The 21641-nt window shown below is 42.8% G+C and overlaps 1 protein-coding gene across 4 annotated transcripts in view; it reads left to right on the forward strand.

The window, feature by feature from the left end:
* The first annotated feature begins 31 nt into the window (after window positions 1-31).
* trmt2b (tRNA methyltransferase 2 homolog B) overlaps window positions 32-21641 on the forward strand; it is a 27582-nt gene continuing 5972 nt past the window's right edge. The window contains exons 1-11 of one of the 4 annotated variants that reach the window (XM_048605365.1): window positions 32-197; window positions 5162-5399; window positions 8113-8167; window positions 9761-9868; window positions 11659-11758; window positions 12306-12376; window positions 13263-13409; window positions 14641-14735; window positions 16063-16277; window positions 19327-19428; window positions 20238-20357. In XM_048605365.1, coding sequence (XP_048461322.1) covers window positions 182-197; window positions 5162-5399; window positions 8113-8167; window positions 9761-9868; window positions 11659-11758; window positions 12306-12376; window positions 13263-13409; window positions 14641-14735; window positions 16063-16277; window positions 19327-19428; window positions 20238-20357 — 1267 coding nt within the window. In that variant the 5' untranslated portion in view covers window positions 32-181. Of the gene's footprint in view, window positions 198-2844; window positions 2889-5161; window positions 5400-6940; window positions 7191-8112; window positions 8168-9760; window positions 9869-11658; window positions 11759-12305; window positions 12377-13262; window positions 13410-14640; window positions 14736-16062; window positions 16278-19326; window positions 19429-20237; window positions 20358-21641 lie in introns of those variants that run through there. The other 3 variants (XM_048605366.1, XM_020522224.2, XM_048605367.1) reach the window with 3 other exon arrangements.

Raw genomic sequence — 21641 nt, forward strand, 5'->3', positions numbered from 1 at the left:
TATTTTCCTTCCGGAACATCAAGGGGTTTCTTCTCGGCAGAAATAAACGTGCTCGATGTCGGCGTACGTGAAGGGGAGTGTACCCAGAAGGCCGTGCGCGTGAGAAAGTCCTCAATAAACCGACCCAGCGCGGCCATGCCGGAAGGTGGCGGGGTGCGCATGCGCAGTTGGTCGGCTACGCATGGTGGATTGTGGAGGTGAGGGACTGAGTGAATTAATGAGTAGATGAAGGGAGGCGGAGGGATTCCCTTGTCTGGTGCTGTATTTCTCCCCTACCCTGTCCGGCACAGACACAGAAACCCAGATTCATTGGGAGGGAACAAAAACATAAATTGTGGGAAAAGCTCAGCAGGTCTGGCAGCATCAGAAATCAGAGTAACTCGGAATTGTTGGTGGCTTAGAAAGTATCAGCTTTTTGTTATGCAGAAGCTGGGGTTGGGGTGGGGGATAAGGAGTAAACGATATGTGGGCATAGAGCCCAAAGAGAAGGAAGAACGGTTGGACAAAGGAGATGATATCAATCTGGCTGGGAGGGTGAACACCTTTTAAGGGAGATTGTGTGATACCAAGGCCTGGTATGTGGGGGCTGGGGTAAGGACATGGAGGAATTCATGCCCTAAAGTTGGTGAACTCTGCAGCAAGCCTGAGGTAGCTGATAAGGCTGGTGCCTTTGTCGTCTGGCATACTGACCTCTACATTGCAGAGGCTGAGCGCCAGCATTCAGGTACCTCCTCCTATCTTGCCCCGGACCATGGCACATCAGGCCATTGACTCAACTGTGGTCACTAACCTTATTTCATCTGGTGATACTCCCCACCCCCCCAAAACCGCTCCAAGCTGATAGTCTCCCAGCCCTGCTTCTTCTACTTTCTGAAAATTCACAGAGAGGACTGTCCAGGAAGACCTGTTGTGTTTACATGCTCCTGCCCCTGGTCTACTCCCTGCCCACTTACATCTGCGATTCCTCTGCCACTTTATACCAGTTTCGGAATTCCATTTTGCAGGCTCCAGCCGCCTTCTCTTTACCATGGACATGCAATCCCTTTACACACCCATCCCCCAACCAGGATGGTCTTGGGACTCTCCACTTCTTACTGCAGCAAAGGCCTGAACCATCCCCACCCACCACCACCCTCCTCCATTTGGCGGAACTTGTCCTCACCCTGAACACCTTCTCTTTTAACTCCTCTCATTTTCTTCAGGTAAGAGGGGTGGCCATGGGTGCCCACACGGGCCCCAGTTCGGCCTGTCTCTTCATGGGATACGTGGAACATTCTTTGTTCCACCCTATTCCAGATGGTATCATTGGTCCTGCTTCCCCTCTCATCTGAAATTGGGTAAGTTCATCAATTTCGCTTTCGATTTCCATCCTGCCCTCACTTTCACCTGCTCTGTCTGACTCCTCCCTTTCCTTCCTTGCCATGTCTGTTTACATTTATGGGTGATTGGCCACTAATGACCACTGCAAATCCACTGACTCCCGCAGTTACCTGGACTATATATCTTGCATCCTGCATCCTGTAAAGACTCGATTCCATTCTCCCTCTGTCTCTGTTGCATCTGTTCTGATGATGCCAACTTTGACAAGGGAGCCTCCAAAATGTTCGCTTTCTTCCTCAACCAAGGATTCCGCAAGCACCATTGTTGACAGGGCCCTTAACAGGGTCTGACCCATCTCCCACACTTCTGCCCTCACCCTCTATCTTCCCTCCCACAGCAATAGAGTTCCCTTTGTCCTTACCTACTATCCTGCCATCCAGAAGATCATCAGCTGCCATTTCCGTCCCCTCCAGCAAGATGCCACCACCAGACACATACTCCCCTCCTCTCCCCTCCTTTGTCTGCCTTCCACAGGGACTGTTCCCTCTGGGACACTATGGTCCACTCTTCCTTCACTCCCAACAATCCCCCAAAGTACCTTGCCTTGCAACCGCCAAAGGTGTAATGCCTGCCCATTTACCTCCTCCCTCCTCAGAATCTAAGGACCGAAACATACCTTCCAGGTGAAGTGGCACTTTATCTGCACTTCTCACAATCTGGTCAACTGCATTTGCTGCTCACAATATGGTCCCCTCTACACTGGGGAAACGAATCATAGACTGGGTGACTGCTCTGCAGAACATCCACATTCTGTCTGCAAAAAAGACCCTGAGCTTCCAGTTACCTGCCACTTCAACACACCATCCTGTTTCCTGGCCAACATCTCTGTCGCTGGCTTTCTGCAGTGTTCAAAGGAAGGCTCAGCGCAAGCTGGAAGAACGACACCTCATTTTCCGTTTGGGGACCCTGCAGCCCTCTGGACTCACTATCGAATTCAATAATTTTAGGGTCTGAACTCTCCCATGTCCTAGCTCCCTACCCCACATACCAGGCCTTGTTATCACACAGTCTGCTATTATACACTACCCACTAACAGTCTCCATTAACAGCTATTCACCCTCCCAGCCAGATCATTATCCACTCCTTTGTCCAACTGTCCTTCTGTCTCTTTGGGCTCTATCCCCACCTATCATTTACTCCTTACCCTTTCCCTCCACTCAATTTTCTGCATATAAACCAACATTTTCCTTGTCATCAGTTCTGAGGAAGAGTCATCGGACCTGAAATGTTAACTATGATTTCTCTTCACAGATGCTGCCAGACCTTCTGAGCTTTTCCAGTAATTTATGGTTTTGTTTCTGATTCACTCATGGATGTGGGCACTGCTGGCTGGGCCAGCATTTATTGTCCATCCCTAGGTGCCCATGAGAAGGTGGGTGCTGAGCTGCTTTCTTGAACCGCTGCAGTCCATGTGTTTTTGATTGACTTTCAATGCCATTAAGGAGGGAATTCCAGGATTTTGACCCAGCGTCAGTGAAGGAACGATGATATATTTCCAAGTAAGGATGGTGAGTGGCTTGGTGAGGACCTTAACAGAGATGATGGTTTTCCCATGTTGCCCTTGACCTTAGATGATAGTGGTCATGGGTTTTAACCTGGAACCAGAAGAAAAGTGGCAAGTTGTGAATATTTAAGGTTGCTGGTCTCTGATGCCTTTGTTATTTCCAGGCTGTCTATTCTATACGTTATTGTTAACCTTCCATTTTACTTTCAAAACACTCACCAAATCCCATTAACGGATGCCTCCCTATCTCTGTCACCTCCTGCAGCCCACAGTCTCCAAGATATCTGCACTGTAATACTTCTGGTCTTTTGTACGTCCCCCATTTCCTTCAATTGATCAATCGTAGCCCTCCATTTGACTAGGCCCATTTACCTAGTATGTTTCTTGTTCTTTCAAAACCAGCAATGAACATCTTGCTGAGTACCTAAGTTTATTCAATAGCAAACTGTATCAAACTTAGGAATTTCCTTTCAAAACTTCTCTATTCCTTTTTACTTTCAACATGTACCTGTTTGTCCAAGTCTTTACTTTCCTAGATCTTAATATTTTCCTCATTGCCTCGGTTTGTTTTTGGCTGATTGTTTTTGTTTTGAAACATCTTAGGGCATTGGAAATAGTTAAGACAGTTAACTGTGTTAATGGGAGCTATTGCATGCGTGCATCAAACCATGTAACATGCCAATAAATTACCTACTGTTTTGATATTTTTATTTAATTTTATCTAAAAATAAAATAAATTGTTGGTAATTTCTAGTATTACATCTTATAATACAGTTTTAGGCTTATCAGTTGATATAAGCACCAATTATAATCACTGTTGCTTCACTGTAATTGGGTCAAAATCCTGGAGCTCTCTTCCTAACAGAAGCATAAGTGTCCCTACACCCCACTAAATGCAGTGGTTCAAGAAGGCAGCTCATCATCAGCTTCTCAAGGTCAACTAGGGAAGGACAATAAATGTTGGCCCAGCCAGCCAAATGCATGTCCTATGTATGAATCACACAAAGATGTAACAGTCCCCAGAAAGCAGTTGCTGTTGAAGGAAGGAAGGCTGATCTGTTTTACACACGTATGGAATGTCAACGTTAGACTCTCGTCTTTTGCACTTTAACATTTGAAAAGTGGCTAAAAATAGAAAAGGCAGTTCCAAGGCTTTCCAGCAGATTCAAATGAAATTGCACAAGACTTCCCTGAGCAGTACTGCTCCCTGAAGCCCTCTTGAAATAACTGAATGCTTCAGGAAAATTGTTTGAGAAAGAGAAATGTACCATGTACCATGTACCTTGTACCTGATCAGTCATTGAACTATGTATTGAAACCCAAACAGAAATTGCTGGCAAAACCCAGCAGGCCTGGCAGCATCTGAGAAGAAAGTAGAGTTAATGTTTCAAGTCTAGTGACTCTTCAGAACTGCAGTGGCTACAATTAGAAAAGGCAGTTCCAGGAGAGCATTCCTGATCAAGAGTCATCAGGCCTAAAACATTAACTCTGCTTTCTCCTCACAGATGCTGCCAGACCTTCTGAGTTTTGCCAGCACTTTGTTTTTATTTCAGATCTCCACCATTCGCAGTCCTTTGTTTTATTTAACTGTGTGTTGAGTCTAGAGAAAATAAAGCATTTTCTTCATAGTTGAGCAAAAAGGTTCAAGTGTTACAAGAGTACTGGTTACAACGACACGTGAAACTGTAGGAGAGAGAATGAGATAATTAAGAAACTAACAATCAGATGGCATCGACCTTGTGTTTAGGTTGTGTGTTGATTATAGGTAGACACCACTGCCTCTTTTAAACATCATATTTACAAGGAGTGTTAGTCTTACTGTGTGTCGCTGCAGTGTGGGGAAACAACAGCAAAACTTATATTTTTGGAAGGATGTTTCCCTGGAATATTCTCTCCTTTCCCTGGCTGTTAATTCTTAGCCGGTCATATTGATACATAAGCCTTCGATATTGCTTGTTACCTCAGCTTTCTGTTGAGATGGGGTGGTGTGTGCTAACCTAATCAGATCCACATTGTGAGTAATCTGCTAAACCAGTATCTCTACCAGTGGAATCATCCAATCCAAGTCAGACCAGAAGTTGAAATTATGATTTCCTGCTCCAACTCTCCCTGTCCTAGCTGCACACTGAATATACTTGTTTGGCTATTTTAAAGTGCAGGGGATGGGATCCTGATTATGTGATTGAGGAACGAAATAACTTTGGGATGTTAGATTAGGAACATTATTTTCAGATAAGCTAATGCATTCCCCTCCTGGATCTCCCCCTCTCTCTGTAGGCGACACTATGTCAGCTGCTTCTCGAAGCCGCCTGTTGCGAATTGTGCCAAAGCTGATCAGTCAGCAGGACTTTTGTTTCCACTTCTACCAACGATCCTGCAGAAATGTGACCTTTGCTCAAAGCCTCAGTCTAACCACTGCAACAAGTCAAGAAAACGTACAGAAACCTTTGGAAGAAAAGCAAAAATCTGTCAAAGGTCCAATTTTGTGCAACACTAGTAAAACCTGGGAAGAAAGGTGACACTTTTTTGTACTTTCACTGTCAGTTTCTCACTGTCAGTTGTGTAGAACTCTGATCAACCAACCGTTGTTGAGATTATTCCAATTAGACAAAATCCCAATGGATCTAACCCCATTTCATTTATTCATTCAGAATTCCAGAGGACCAGATTTTAATATACTTATTCTCCCCATTGTCTTTGAGCCCAAGTTGACCATAAATTTCTGTTATTCATTTGCAATCCTCAGTCATAAACACACTTCACAGCTAAATATCACTGAGATCCCAAGTGGATTTATTTCAGGAAATACCAGTGTAGTTTGAGAGATTTTAAGTATGTTAGCTACATGGTGAGGTTGACATAACTGTCTTTGGAGAACTAAAGGAAAACTGTAAAATAGCAGTATGAAGATCAGACCAAAGACCCAATATATGGACTGTCAGCTTGAGTGTAGAGAAGAGAGTGGGAGTGTGGTGTAAAGACTTACGGCTGAAGACTTGGAGAAAGCAAGTAATTTCAAGTATCTGAGGTTGGCGATGGCAGACAATGCAAGTACGGAAATGCAAACTTTGCAACGGATTAGCTCTGGTTTGAATAATAATGGAAGAAGTACTGTGGAGTGTTACATGATAGATAAGTACCGCAGAAATTGAAAAGGGGAATCTGCAAAACAGTTGTGAGATTGGCCTTATTGTTTAACTTGGGAAGCATCGAGACAAGAGGAATAATAACTGGATGCAAGTGAGATGCAGATACTGGGATAGATGTGTGGAGTAGCAAGAAAGGCCAAGATTAGGAACTAGCGCACCAGGGATCAGTGAAGTTTGTGTGCCTATTGGATAATGTAGCTGAGAAGAAATTGTTTAGTATCTGTTGCGGGAGAGTGAGTGAGTATGGAGTTGGGACTACCAGAGACAGACAGAGAGAATGTGAAGATCTTAAATCATATGGAAAGATGTTGAGATGAGAAATTTAAATGGAAAGGGATTGAAAGAGGAATGGGTGACTGGCAGGAGGAGGTGAAAAAGTATACTCAAACCAACAATGTAGCACCCCAAGAAAAATGGGAGAGTCCAAAATTTAAAAAAATGTAGCAGATTTTGGAGAAATATGAATTGGACCTTTTCATTCCCAAAGTTCTTTACTGCAGGGAGTTTCGTCAGGTCTGAGTCTGTTGCATAATTGATGGGAACTGATCTGTCAGCTGTTCCATTATCAGTAGATTGTGCAACTATCAAATAGGAGAAGATAAACTAGATGGACTTTAGTGTATCTATGGTCATCATTACTAAGTAACAGGATCACAAAGAAAATGGAATGGCACCTGTGAGAAAGTGGGCTTCTGGAGCAATAAATGACATTACAGCCATAATGCAGCAGTGAGTGGTTCAAACACTGTTACAGGATTGTATGAATGAGGCATTTAATTTTCATTGACCTATACTCCCCTCAAGAAACAGTTGTGGTTTCGATTGGGTGCTACTGGATGTTACTCTAACAATAGCTAGTTGCACAATGACAGTGATTCATGCAGATAATTTTGTTTTTCTTGTCTAGAAAAAATTGGTGAAATGGTCAACTCACTGGATGGAAAGCTGATTTTACACCCTACTCAACATTAATCTCCAGTGTGGCCGTGTGGAAAAAGCAATCAAGTTAACATTTCAAATCTGATATGACTCTCTTCTTCAGAACTGAAAGGCGTTAGAAAATGGTGACTTTTATAATTTGCACTGACAGAAGAGAAGCCATGGAAATAAATGGGTGTGGAGGCCCAGTGCAGAAGACAAAAGGGTTGCTAATTGAGGTGAAGGAGAAATAGAGATGGAAATTGAGATGTAAATTAAGATGTGGAGGGGTGAAAACAGGCCCTCTCGACTGAAAGCAAAGTAAACGAGACACAATCAAAACAAGACTGAGGCAAGGGGAGGAATGTAAGAGATATGGAGGAAAGATGTTGAGTAGTCAGTTTCTGAAGTTATGAAATTCAATGTTGAGATGTTGAGGCTGTAAAGTGCCTATACTTGTGGAGCTTGCATTGTGTGTCATTGAAACATTGCAGCAGCCCAGGACAGAAATGTTAACACGAGAGCGAGGTGATGTATTGAAATAATACACATCTGGGTGGTCGGGATCATCCCTAAGGACAGAGCAGAGGTTTTCCACAAAGTGGTTACCTGATGTGCATTTGGTGCTGCCAGTGTAAAGGAGACCGAATTGTGAGCAGCAAATCAAGTAGGTTAGATTGAATGAAGTACAAAGTATAAAACTACATCAGCTGGAAGTCGTAACTGAGGCCTTAGATAGTTAGGAAAGAGGAGAGTCCCCTTCATTGTCAGCATTCCACAGGGACAGTTCCCTCTGTGACATCCTAGCCCAACCATTCATCACTGCTAACCGTTCCTCACTCACATGTGGCACCTTACCATGAAATCACAGAAGGTATACCACTTGCCCATTCACCAGGAGCTTTAACTCTACTTCTCTCTGCACAGATTCTGCCAGATTTGCAGAGTTTCTGTAGCATTTTTCTGTGTTTGTTTCAGATTTCCAGCATCCACTGTAGTTTGCTTTTATTGCTCTCAGTTGCTTCATTCAATTGTGGAGTGCAAGCCAGCTATAAACAAACGATTCAACCCCGTTCCTGACGAGCAATTGAGGATAAAATTGACTCCATTCTATGAAATATTTTTCAGCCTATTGCATTACCTTTGTTCTTTCTCTGTCAGGCTGGCTGATGCTGTGACCCCACTTTGGAGAATGAACTATGAGGAGCAGCTACAGGTTTGTGAAGGGGCTGCAATGTCCATATAATCCTATTGATAAGAAACATTAAAGGCATCCAAGTTCAAATACCAGGCAGAGGATGCCCAGATTCTCCTCCAGAGATGCTGTGGGCTCCAGTAAGTCCAGTCTCTGATGTCCACTCCTTGCAAGAAGACTTCCCCTACAGTGTGGGGAGGAGTTTTTGAGTTTACCATGGTATTTTACAGGAAAAGTTAGAAAGACACAATCCAACTTCACTAGATTATAAAATGTAATACTGCTTTATGTTCAGCCATTGAGTTATTTCAGAGCATAAGGCAATGTCCACACGTTTGGTCACTGCAGAATCTCTTCACCACCTGGCTAACACCTTCCTTTGTCCCTTTTACCATTTACCTTATCCTCGGATCTTATTCTCAATCATTCCACCAATGGGAACAGTTTCTCCCGATCCACTCTGTCCAAACTCTCCATGATTTTGAACATCTCTATCAACTGTCCTCTCACCCTTCTTCTCCTAGAAGAACAGTCTGATCTATCCGTGTAGCTGCAGGCCATCAAACAGGAATAATTCTGGTGAGTCTTCCCCGTACTCTGTCTAATGCTTGGAGTGATTATGATGCCTATTTCTAGAAAGCCTACTGGATTTCTTCCTTCAGTCTGAAAAGCAGCCAGCAGTTAGATTAATATCTGCATTGGTGCAGGTGTTTTGCTGGGGTGAGCCAGATTTTGCCTGTTGTGGTCCATTTCAAATCTGCAGAAAGAAACTGGACAGACTGAGGCTGTTTACTTGTGAAAAGAGAAAGCTGTGGAATCAAGGCCTTGAAAATTATGGTGGGTCCGTTGCAGAGAAGATGGCTCTCTTTGGGGGTGAGACCAAACTAGAGCTGATAAATGTAAGATAGTCACCGTAAAACTAAGAGAATATTAGGAGAAACTTCTTACCCAAAGAGTGTTTAGAATGTAAGACCTTGTGACCGCATTCAAGAGTTCTTGTGAGTAGCAAAAATACATTCAAAGGGAAGGTATGTGATGACCCCATTCTGTGCTGTAAATACTGAGCAAGTTTCTACTAGAAAGGTAGTTACTCAGTGCCCTTGCAGGGTTTTGTTTTGGTCCCTGATGGTGCTAACGATTTTGTTAAAAGCTACTCCTCCTGAAGGCTTTAACTCCTCTAATAACAAGATCATCCAGAACAGTAATTGACTGTCTACTAAAGAACCTAATCTAAAGCTTGGAAACTGACTGAGTTTACCTTGTTCAGGAGGCTGGCTGAAAACAAAAGAAAAATGCTGGAAATCCCAGCAGGTCAGGCAGCATCCAAGGCAAGAAAGCAAGCTAACGTTTTGAGTCCAGATGACTCTTCGTCTGATGGTCTGCTGTGATCTCCAGCATTTTTGTTTTCAGTACAGATACCAGCATCTGCAGTAATTTGTCCCTCCCACAGGACGCCAGCAACTAGCTTTGATTTTGTAACATTTCATGGGAAGTAAAAGCTCTCAACTCAACATCTTGTCATGTGATTTGGCAACATGTTTGTCGTGTTTTATTGTATTTTGGAATGTCTTGAGGGCATGACCATTTTAGCCTGGGTTTTCTCCTCCCTTCTAGGTTAAATATGAAGCTCAGAAGAGGACCCTTCAGTTTTTCACTGCCAGCCTTCCTAGTCACTCTGGGAGAGAGGACCTATGCTGCCCACTGGATCCAACTCTCCCCTCGGTCAGTATTCAATTACTCCACCCTACAGAACCGGAGAGCAGGGGAGAGATTCTCCTTAACAAATAAAGAACTACTTAATATAGTTAAAATGGTTTTATTAATTCTATCTTTTATCTGAGTTCTTGGAGCCCGTAAATGCCTCGCCAGCAGAGTTGCTGCCTTTCCGCACGCTATGCTGTAAACTGGGTAAGAAATTGATGGATTGAATGTCAGTCTCAATATTCTTTCCAACCAATAAACACATGTTTGAAGTGGAGTCTCTGTAGTAGGAGTAATATGAGGCAGCAAAAACTCTCACGTGAGATGTTCATGGGATGTTGGAATTGCTAACTAGGCCAGCGTTCATTGTCCATCTCTAATTGCCCAGAGGGCACTTAAGACTCAACCCCATTGCTGTGGGTCTGGAGTCTCATGGCCAGACCAGGTGAGAATGACAGATTTCATTCCCTGAAAGATGTTAGTGAATGAGATGGGTTTTGACGTTGATCAACAGAGATTACATGGTCACATCAGGCTAACTTTTTTTAAATCCTGGAATACAATGTCACTGTCTTCCATGGTTTTTATATCAAAAAATGTCGCCAGAAAATTAACTGGGGCTCAGGATTACTTGTCCAGTGATTTTGCCAGTATGTAACCACCTCCCCTTAAAGAGATATTTCTGTTGGTCAGGGCTCCAGGAGAATTTTCCAGCCCTCTCTCGACTTTGAATCCAATCTTGATTATGTTTAATATCTCATCCAGGAGATACTGCTGTAGGTGATGCAGAGCTCCTGCTGCACTGCCCTTATTGTCAGCCTAGATCATTTACATACGCGGGTACGGTGGCCCAGTTGTTAGCACTGCTACCTCACAGCGCCAGGGACCCAGGTTCGATTCCAGCCTCGGGTGACTGTCCTGTGGAGTTTGCACATTCTCCACATGTCTGCGTGGGTTTCCTCTGGGTCTTCTGGTTTCCACCCAGAGTCCAAAGATGTGCAGGTTGGGTGGATTGACCATGCTAAATTGGCCATAATGTCCAGTGATCTGCACGCTAGGTGAATTAGCCACGGGAAATGCACGGTTACAGGGTTAGAGTAAGGGCTGGGACATGGTGGATGCTCTTCGGAGGGGTGGTGTGGAATCGATGGGCCAAATGGCTGCTTCCACACTGTAGGGATTCGTCACAAGCCCAGGGTGCATCTCTAGTTCAGTCACAGTGCTATAAATTCCGCTGAGCTGCACATTGGAGAGTTGTGAGCCCTGAATGTACAAGGGATTGCCACCTCTTGTTGCAACAGAAACGGACTGCCCCAGTGCTGAGACCTGACTATATGATCTCAAACTTGCATCTCTGCAAATAAAACAAGGGATAGGCTCTCTAAGTGTCCAAGCAGAGTAATATATTATTAGCATTTTATGAAAATAGCCACACAGTACATTTAGATCTGTAATTTACAAATTAAAAACATAATTCTTGTGCCAATCAGCTGTATTAGTGGAGGATTATTGTAGAAGGCATAAATGCACATGAATGAGCAGTATGTTTAAAATGTATACCAGGAAATATAGCTTTAGTTCAGGAATAGTTCTGGATTTGAAGTGATTTATTTATTAAGATAATTGAGCAGAAATGTTGGAAATATGAATTGATAGGATAATGTTCAATGAATGAAGTAGCTGTTTCCTGGGTTTTATCGTCCTATGTTCTGGTCATTCTGAAAACCTGGCCATATTGAAGTTGGTGACTGCAGGAGGTTGAAACCTCATGGACACCTTATTTCTGTACTCTGTGCCATTCTTCTTTGCAGCCAGTTACTGTCGGATATCGCAACAAGTCTACTTTCTCTGTGAACAGAGGGCCTGATGGCAATCCTAAAACAGTTGGACATTACATTGGAACTGGCAAAGGTAAGCAACACCTATATTTGACAGTTTTACCTAATTGACTGTGACGTATTCCTGCTTGGTTCACTTGTAGGTTCTAGTAGAGAGGTACCTTGATAGTTCAGTGCCTAATGCTACTGGCTGGTATGAGTCACTTTGGCCAAGAAAATGCAGGTTTAAGTTTTGGCCTGTGTTTATTTCAGCGAGGATAGTAGTAGTGGCTACAGCCCCTCATGTCTGTACTAGCTAAAAGTATTGAATGAATCCTACTTCCCTGCTTTTCCCACAGTCCTGTAAATACTTTCACTTCAGATATTTACCCAGTTTTCTTTTCCAAGTCACTGTTCAATCTGCAAATCTCTCCTCAATCTCTTTGCTCCAAGGACAATGACACCAGCTCCTCCAACCTAACCTAACCTTTTAGCTTGAACCATTCTGTTAAATCTCCTTTGCACCCTGTCAAGAACCTTCACATCCTTCCTAAAATGTGGAAAGCAAAACAGGCTATGATACTGTAACTGTGGCCTGGGCAAAGCTTTATAAAGGGTTGCTCTTGTTCTGTTCCTTGCAGGGAGAAATATTGTTTGTACTCATTCAGATCACTTGGTGAATATGCCCAAGAAACACAAGCAAGTGGCCAGAGTAAGTCAACTTCACATGATGAATTTGGGCAATTTTGTCAGGAAATTGCAACAGGAGTGAGATGTATTTCTCAATTTAGATCTGGTCACTTATTGTCAGCCAAGGGGAAATAGTGGTGTGTTGGTAATATCTCTGCACTAATAATCCAGAGGCCCAGTCTAATTCGGGGACAAGGGCTCAAATCCCATTGCAGCTACAGTAGGCACTTTAAATTCAATTCATTAATGAGAATATCGAGTTGAAAAGCTAGTCTCACTAATGGTGATCGTGAAACTATTATTGATGATAAAACCCCAGGTGGCTCAGTAATGCCCTTGATGGAAATTGACCCATCTGTGACTCAGACCAGAGCAGCCTGTTTAACAGTGCTCTGAAATGGCCAAGTAAGCCCCTTATTTCTACCTGTTTGCTACAGAAAAGTCATTTTGCATGACCACCTTCTCTAGGGCAAGTCGGGATAGGGCTGGCGTAGCCCACATCCCATGAAAGAATTGTTTTAAACAGCGGAAAAAATTAAAAGGATTTCCTGTTTAATCCCTGCTCTGCAATCACTTAACTGGCTATAGCCAATGTAGTGGTGTGATTTGCCTTGGCACCCCATGCCCAGGTAGAAGTAAAGTGGAAAGGGTTTCGTTTTCGTGTTAGGCGAAGAAGGTACAGATGTCAGGGACAGGAATTGATGGACTTGAAAGCCTCAGTGAGGTTTACAGATGACATTTACACGTAAGTGATCAGCATTTGGCCCTGGGAGACCCATGTGTCTGTGGAACTGTAATTCAACAAGGACGCCACTGCTTAAGGAAGACAGGGAGAAAACCTTGTGAGAGTAGCTTTTCCTGGTTTAATTGGCTTGAATTTTATTGTTCCCCTCCCCCCGCTGCAACAGAATTATGAGCAGTTCATCCGGCTTTCTCCACTGGAGCCTTGCATCTTGTTCCATGAAGGAGGACACTGGCGGGAAATCACTGTTCGCACCAATAGGAGAGGAGATGCAATGGCTATTGTCTACTTCCATCCTCAGGATCTACAGAAGGTACTGCTCAGCTAGGGTTGTTCACTGTCAGAGAACAACTCCAGAACTATGGGTGTCAACTGATCATCATGCACATTAGATATTTGCAGCCTTCCTTGCACAACAGAATGTAGTTTCCCAGGTGCATTTCCCAGTGTGCTGCACCCAGCAGGTGTCCGTAGGAGATATCCTCTATACCCTGTAGCTACGGGATCCATCTTGCCATATTCTGTCCTGAAGGAGAGTCTTAGAAAAGTACAACCAGAGTTTGCATTTGTACAGCACCTTTTCCACTTTAGGAGATTCTAAATTGCTTTGCAGTCAGCGAAGTACTTTTTGAAGATTAACCATTTGAATTTGCATGAAACAGGACAACCATTTTGGGCATAGCAGTGTCCATAAATGGCAATGTGTTTGTGATTTCTAGTGCTGTTGGTTAAAGGATAATTGCCGGGCAGGAAAGGTAGAAATTTACTCTGCTTTTCTCTGACTATTGCCATGGGAATTTTTATTTTGTTTGCACCCACCTGAGAGGATGATAGGGCTTAGGTTTAACAGCTCATGAAGTCTATCTGAAAAGCTGCACTTCAGACTGTGCAGTGCTCCCTTAGTGCCACATTTGAGTGGCAGCCTGAATTTTGTGCTCGGGTCTCCTGTGTGACCTTTTGAGTAAGCAGTGCAAGTAACACTACTGACAAATCTACTTCTCTGACTGACTGACCTTTTGTATTTAATTGCTTGTGTATTTCAAGTTGGGCACGGGCTGTTTCTGTCACGTCTCTCTCAAGGGTCAGTTTGGCTTTTCTCTGAATTAGCTTCTGCACAGCTCATACAATGGATGAAACAGGAAGTGGCGTTGACTTTTCAAAACCCATTCTCAACTTGGATAAAACTGCTGCAAAAGTTCTAACCCCTAAGAAATTAGCTTCAGTCTTTTTGGATACTCCGCTATCTGGGATGTGCTTGGTCCAAACATTTCATCATGTAGTTTCAAAGGGAAGTCATGATTTTCTTTCTTTTATGGTTGGGAATTCTTACCGTGACTGACTGACTGAGAATTAAAATGAGATGAGATACTGTCCTCTTCAGCGAATTTGTTGGAAAGGTTTGGCAGAATTCAGTAAAGACTTGCAGCGATTTGATGAGTTTGATAACTGGTTGTACTATGAGTGAAGGCTTGTCAGTATAAAAGATGAAATGTATGGTAATGTACGGGTATTCTTGTAGAATTTTATTTGTTCAATTTTTACAGGAGGAAATTGCCAAACATCAGACATCGCTGGTGGAATATTTTACCATTGGACCGGGATCTGCGTGTGAACTGACCTCTCTCTACTTTCAGGAAAGGTACTTGTTCTTCTCTGTTAACCTTGCAGATGGGGATGAGCGATATGCAGTCTTATGATTACAATTCCAAACCATCAGTATATAGCTCTCCTCAGTTTATCGTTTCGGTCAGATGTCTGGCTGCAAGAGTGTCCCAACTGAAATCAGTCCAGTTCTGTGTATGTGCTAATCTGTGACATGGAGCCACACAATTACTCAGCACAAATTTAGCCCTGGGTTGGCAAGTCTTGCTAGAATTAGTCACCTGGACAGCAGGAATGGAAGATTGTGATGTCCCTCCATCTAGCATCTCTACAAAATCATCCTGCAAATATCTATTCCACAAATTAAACTGAACTTTACAAGGATGAGAGCAGATACAACTAGTCATAACGCCAAAAGGGATTTGTAATCATCTCCTGGTGACATGGGAGTTAGGATAGTCACTAGGCTGAACTGTAGATGCAGCTTGTCAAGTTGGATTAATACTCTGAAATTTTGCTCACTCGCTACTGGCAAGTTGGGAATTAACATCACTGAGTTTTATCTTCAGAAAGGTTCATCGATGTTAGCTGCCAAATCAGGGGAACTAAGGCGTAGCCAAGGGTGAGGTACTTTTGAAGTGCATTCACTGTTGTAATGTGAAAATGCAGAATGTGTGAAGGTTGCAGGCAACTTCATGTTGCTATTTCTTAGCTCAGTGGCTGGGCAGCCAACCCTTAAATTTTCCTATCTCTGTGTTATATAATCTAGCTCGAAAAACATGTCATTGTACACCCTCTGTTACCTTTGCCCTCATTTTCTGTGAGTTACTGCTATCACAGTGTATCAGAGACTGTCAGTCTTCTGGTACTGGGGCACAGTGAGTGATGGAAAACACAAAGCAAAGCTCAGATTGCCGTGTGAATAGCCACGGCCCCTTGCTTGTACAGAAAAGGCAACCATACAGTTGTCAAACACAAAGCTGCATACACGAGTGAGGCAGAATTACACAGGAATCTGAAAATTGTTTTCACTGACAAGTATCAATGCCAAGCCAATGTAATGGCAGCTAATTTGCATGTAATAATGCCCTTCAAACAACAAAGATAGTTTGCATTTAGTGATGTTAGATAAGACTTAGATGTTATCTTAGACACCACAAAAATTCCTTACTTTCTAAATAGTACCATGGGATATTTAGAAACATCAAATGTACCAGACAAGGCCCCTATTTAAATGACTCATTCAAAATGTGGGCAACTGTCTGTAAAACGTGGGGGTATAGTGGGCTCCACATCTTTCCAAACTCTTTCCTCTTCCACTAATGAGGCAATTTCTGATTTTAATTGTGTGTTTTCACTGACAGTATGATGACCCGCTGTCTCCATGAGCAGTCACCATACCAACTTCTGTATGGCGTTCCCTATATCTATGAGGAGATATTGGGTCTGACCTTCCGAATCTCTCCAGATGCCTTCTTCCAGGTGAATTCTGAGGGAGCAGAGGTCCTTTATGAAACAGTTCGTGACCTGATCAGGGTGGACAGTGACTATATCGTGCTCGATGTCTGCTGTGGTACAGGTATATGGGATTATGATGTGCATTGAGATTGTTGGACAATAGTGGAAAAATACTTTACTTTTCCCTGTTTGTTTCCTCCTTCATCTCTCAAGGTGCCCTCGGGGTTCTGCTATAACGCATGTTCCGGCAACACGAATCGGCTGTAACGCAAATGAAGAATAGGGAAATGCTATTTCTGAAACGCAAACTTGTGTTGGCTATAATATAATTCCATCAGTGACCTTATTGTTGACCAATTAGAAGATGTTTTTACAAAGTATTGCAGGAAAAAAAAAATGGATTTCAAGATTCTCCTTGTCCTGGATAATGCGTCAAGCCATCCTCCCACCGTTGGTGAGCTTTCTGAAAAAATCAAAGTGCTATTTCTACCCCTAAACGTAACCTGTCTCCTTCCACCCATGGCTCAGGGTACAATAGCAGCTTTTAAAACTTATTATTTAAGGCGCACATTTAAGAGGCTAATTGCAGCCACTGAGGGGAATAAGGACATTGTTCTTCAATTTTGAAAGAGCTTTAACGTGAAGAATGCAATTGAAGTTATTGTGGAGGCCTGGGGTGATGTCAGTAAGGACTGCGTGCATACAGTTTGGCGGAAGCTTCTCCCAGATTTGTTTTCAAGATTTTAAAACCTTTGATCCATCAGAGGAGCTCCCAAGAATCAATGAACATTGTGTTCATCTTGCAAAGCAAGTCAATTTGAAGAAATGAAGCGTGAGGACATTGAAGAGCTACTTGAGTCTCACTGTGAAGACCTCTCTACAGCTGATCTACAACAACTTGTCACTGAGGGGGAAGTGGAAGTTAGAGATGAAGATGAAGAAGTCCAGGATGCAGCACCACGAGAGCCTTCCGCTTCTGTTTTGTCTTCTATCCTGAGAGAAATTGAGAAGCAGTTACAGCTCTTAGAGTACAATGATTATAATGCAAAACGCAGCAGGGTAGCAGTTCGTGGAATAAGATTTTATTTGGCATCCTACGAACAGCTTCTTCATGAAAGAAGAAAAATGGCAAAGCAGCAAAAACTGAATGTCTTTTGTTTAAGCCAACCTCCAAGAAACAGCCAGAGACAATGAACTACAGCCATCCACTTCTGGATTAACTATTTTTCACCCTAACTGTACAACCACAACTGCACCTTAGGGTGATGATGATGACCCGGGCCCCTGCATTTACAACAGAGCAACCTCAAAACCTCCTCCCCCATCAAGTCATCTTGACATTTTGTTAAGAGAAGGTGTTAAAACTAAATTTATTTCATTATTAGATATGAATTAAAGATTTATTCAAACTGTGCTGTCCTTTTGTGTTAGGCTTTTGAGTGATTTTATTTTTGGCGGTCTGCCCCAACCCTGCTTTTCTCATAGGCCCCATTGTTTCTATAGCAAGATTTTCTATAACACAATGTTGCATAGGAACGCAACTGTCGCGTTATAACAGAACCCTCTGTATTTGGTTAGGAAAAGAATGATGAGTAATAATTTTGCTCCTGTCTGAGATATATTCATCGTCTTATGTTGGTCTGCATCATTACAGTTCCTGACTGAGAGGCAGCCTCATCCCAAATCTTCTGATGTTACTGCCATGTTGTAATTCAACTGGGAGCATTCAGGCTGACTTGCCTCCAAGTTCCCACCATGGGTGGAGGGGGAGGTGTTCGGTTGAATGTTTCTTTGTGCTGCCCAGCCCAGGGGTGAGAATATTTGCAGTAAAGGAGCTTGAGTGAAATTTCCAAGATGTCATAGAATAGCCTGTGATGTTGGAATTCTGGCCATTTTCAGTGATAAATATTGTGTAGGTCAGAAGTCCCACAACACCAGGTTATAGTCCAACAGGTTTTTTGAAATCACAAGCTTTCAGAGTATTTTTCCTTCATCGATTGAAGTGAAATTCACTTGACAAAGGAGCAATGCTCCGAAAGCTTGTGATTTCAAATAAACCTGTTGGAATGTAACCTGATGTTGTCTGACTTCTGACCTTGTCCATCCCAGTCCAACACCAGCACCTCCACATCAAATATATTTAGTCAGTTTGGATTATATTGCGCTTCAAGATTTTGAACCTTGTATCCACTGAAAGGGTTTTTAAAAATTTATTTGTTTTTAAAATAATTTTAAAGCATTGGCTCTAAAGTTAGGAATTCTCCCAGTCACAGCAAATAATGGACGTACTAATTTAAAAAAAAAAAAAAAATCAATGGTTCACCTTGCTGTAGTTGCTTCACCTAACTTAGATACTGAGCATGAGGCACCGACGAAGTGTAAAGCTTTAATGTCATCTTCCCCATTGCATTGCTTCCAGCGTTTTCTGTTTGTGTGTCAAAATAATGCAGATGCTGGAAATCTGTTTGTTTGCATTTGTATGGGAGTGGTAACAGCCATTGATGCTGGATTAATTACCCAGCAGTGTTTCCTGAGTTTTTGTCCACGGAGACCCCATTTTGAAGTTTGAAGATTGTTACGGCCTTTGGTACGAAATGAGAGTGTGTTGAGGGAGGAGGAGAGTGCCTGTATGGGGTATGGTGGGGCTAGAACTCTGCAGTGACCATTGCTGCCTCCAAGATTGTGACCCCACAATTTAAGCTCATGACCCAATTTGGGGGAAACTCTGACCTAGCATAAAGATCCAAAAAAATCTTGATTTATTTACAGGTTGTGGTTTGAATGGAGCCATTTCTTAGCCCTGTTGTGTCTAACTGGAAGAGTGTTAAAACAGAGCTCCAAGGTCTTGTGCAATTTAAGATTTATGGAAAATGATGGGGAAGAGGCAAGTCAACTTTGTACATGGCCCCAGAGCTGCATTATGAACAGAAAGTCAAGGATACCCATTTCAAAACAGATGGAACTAGAATAATGGTCCACATCTGATTGGCAAATACTCTACCCTGAGTCCTCTACACAAACTGCTTTCTTTCTGATGTGATTTGGTGCTGGCATCTGAGAAAAAGCACCATGTTAATCTCACATTGAGCACTGTGCTGGAGGAGGAGTGGATATGAAAGACTGTGCATTGATGCAAAGATAATTACTGAATGCCTGCTTTTACTTTCTAGGAGTTATTGGTTTGACCTTGTGCCAAGGAGCAGCGAGAGTGATAGGAATCGAGCTTATTGAACAGGCTGTAGAGGATGCCCAGTGCAATGCTGTTCTTAACGGTATGTTTATGATGGGGCAGTGTCACCAATTGTTACGTGCAGGTTTTGTTTACTTTTATGTCCAAGAATTTGAATGAGAATAGACTGAGATAGGTTCCTTAAGTTGACAGATCTTCAGTACTTCACCCGACTCAATGCATTAGGACAAGACGATGGATATTTACTGGCTGATCATTTATGAAGGAGGTGAAAGTCAGAACTAGTCCTTACTATCCCCTAAACTGTACATGGCCTACCCTGGATAGTCATCAAACGTGTGGTCTCTCATGGATTTCTGTCTTCTACCACCCCCTCCGACTCCCACACACGGACTAAGAGCACTGAGTTTCCATTTTACCCAGTAATCTGCCATTCTCCTAGGAATTTCCATCATTTCTCTTGCTTTAAGAGCTTATCATGCTCTTATACCACGGACCACAGTGTGCTATTTCCTCACCTATAGCCAACACTCTCCGATTCCCTCCTTTCAAGTTTGCTTTTCCACTATTTTAAATCTAACCTCAACAAGGCTTCAGCAGAGAAGCAGGAATGAGGCAGCTTGCCTCTGAAGGCAGAAAGTCGGAAGGAGTGTGTTGCTGGTTGTTGTTTGCTGATGCCAGCAGATCACCGAAGAGGAATTAAGGTGGGTTTGGTAGTCCGTACAAATATGTCCAATGAATGACCACTCAGTCTGTCCAGTGAATGTGAGTTGGAAAGATGTAGTCCATCTGTCCTATCACGGTTAGCAATGCATTATCATAACTGGAGTCAGATGTCAGCCTGAGCTTTACCCAATACAGCCGTGACACACTCCTCCTTCTCTCTTGCAGGTATTGATAACTGTGAGTTCCTCAAGGGCAAAGCAGAGATTGTTTTACCGCAGCTGCTGCCCTCACTGGAGGATGTCAAGTTCCTCATTGCTGTTGTGAACCCATCCCGGGCTGGACTGCGTAAGAAACATAACCTTTTTTATTTGAAATATCTGACTCATTTATCTGGTGCCTGTCTCACTTGTGAAGCAAGATAAAATTCTAGATTGTTATGCACGTATCCATCCTTATTCTTTGACAGCCGTGCAATGTTATTGCACGGTGTATCAGTGATCTTGGACAATTGACGCTCCTTGGCTCAGTATCTCAGAACATAGGACTTTGGCAGAAGTAGGCAATTCATGCCCGTCGAGTCTGCTCCACCATTCGGTGAAATCATGCCAGATCTGATCAAGCTCAACTTCACTTCTCCGTCTTTTTCCCATGACCCTGATTCCCTTACTGATTAAAAATCTGCCTATTTCAGCCTTGACTTTATTCAATTTCACAGTCTTGACTGCCTCCTGTCATAAAGAATTCCACAGATCCACTCCCCTCTGAGAGACGAAATTCCTCCTCAACTCCATGTTAGGTGGGGTCTCCTTATTCTGAGATGATGCCCTCTGGTCCTAGATTGCTTCCCCTGGCAGGACAACCGTTTCACATTTCTCCTGGCAGACCTCCTAAGAATCTTGATTTTTCAATAGGATTGTCTCTCATTCTTCCAAACTTCAATCAGTACAGTACCTGTCTACTTAACGTCTCTTCACAAGATGTTTCTTCCATACTCAGGATTAATCTAGCGAACCTTCTCTGGATTGTCTCTGGGGCCAGTATATCTTTCCTTGGGTAAGGGGTTTAGAACTGTTTACAGTAATGCAGCTGGTGGTCTGACTAGTGCTGCCTCATATTGTTTTAGCAGGACTTTTCTATTTTTATACTCCATTCACTTTGAAGTAAAGGCTAATATTCCTTTTGCCTTCCCTGTTTCCCACTGAATTTGGATTATAGCTTTCAGTAGTTTGTGGATGAGAACTCCCAAATCTCTCTGTTCCATAGCTTTCTGCAGTTGTCCTCCATTTAACTATATTAAGCTTCTCTATTCTCCCCACAAGGTGCGTAATCTCTCATTTTCCTACATTACATTCTATCTGCCAAGTCTTTTTCCTACTTACTTAATCTGTTTATATCTCTCTCAGACTCTTTCTGACATCCTCACCATTTACTTTCCCACCAATTCTTGCATCATACACAGAATTGGCTACAGTACATTCACTTTCCTTATCCTAGTCATTATTGTATATTGTAAATAACTATTGCCCTAGCACTAGTTATAGATTGCCATCCTGGAACTGCCCCTGTTATCCCAACTCTTTGTCTTCTATTAGTTATCCAGTTCTCTATCTACGCTAATATGCTACCTTC

The sequence above is a fragment of the Rhincodon typus genome, chromosome 14 (genome assembly GCF_021869965.1).
Source record: "Rhincodon typus isolate 14 chromosome 14, sRhiTyp1.1, whole genome shotgun sequence".
Taxonomy (NCBI): domain Eukaryota; kingdom Metazoa; phylum Chordata; class Chondrichthyes; order Orectolobiformes; family Rhincodontidae; genus Rhincodon; species Rhincodon typus.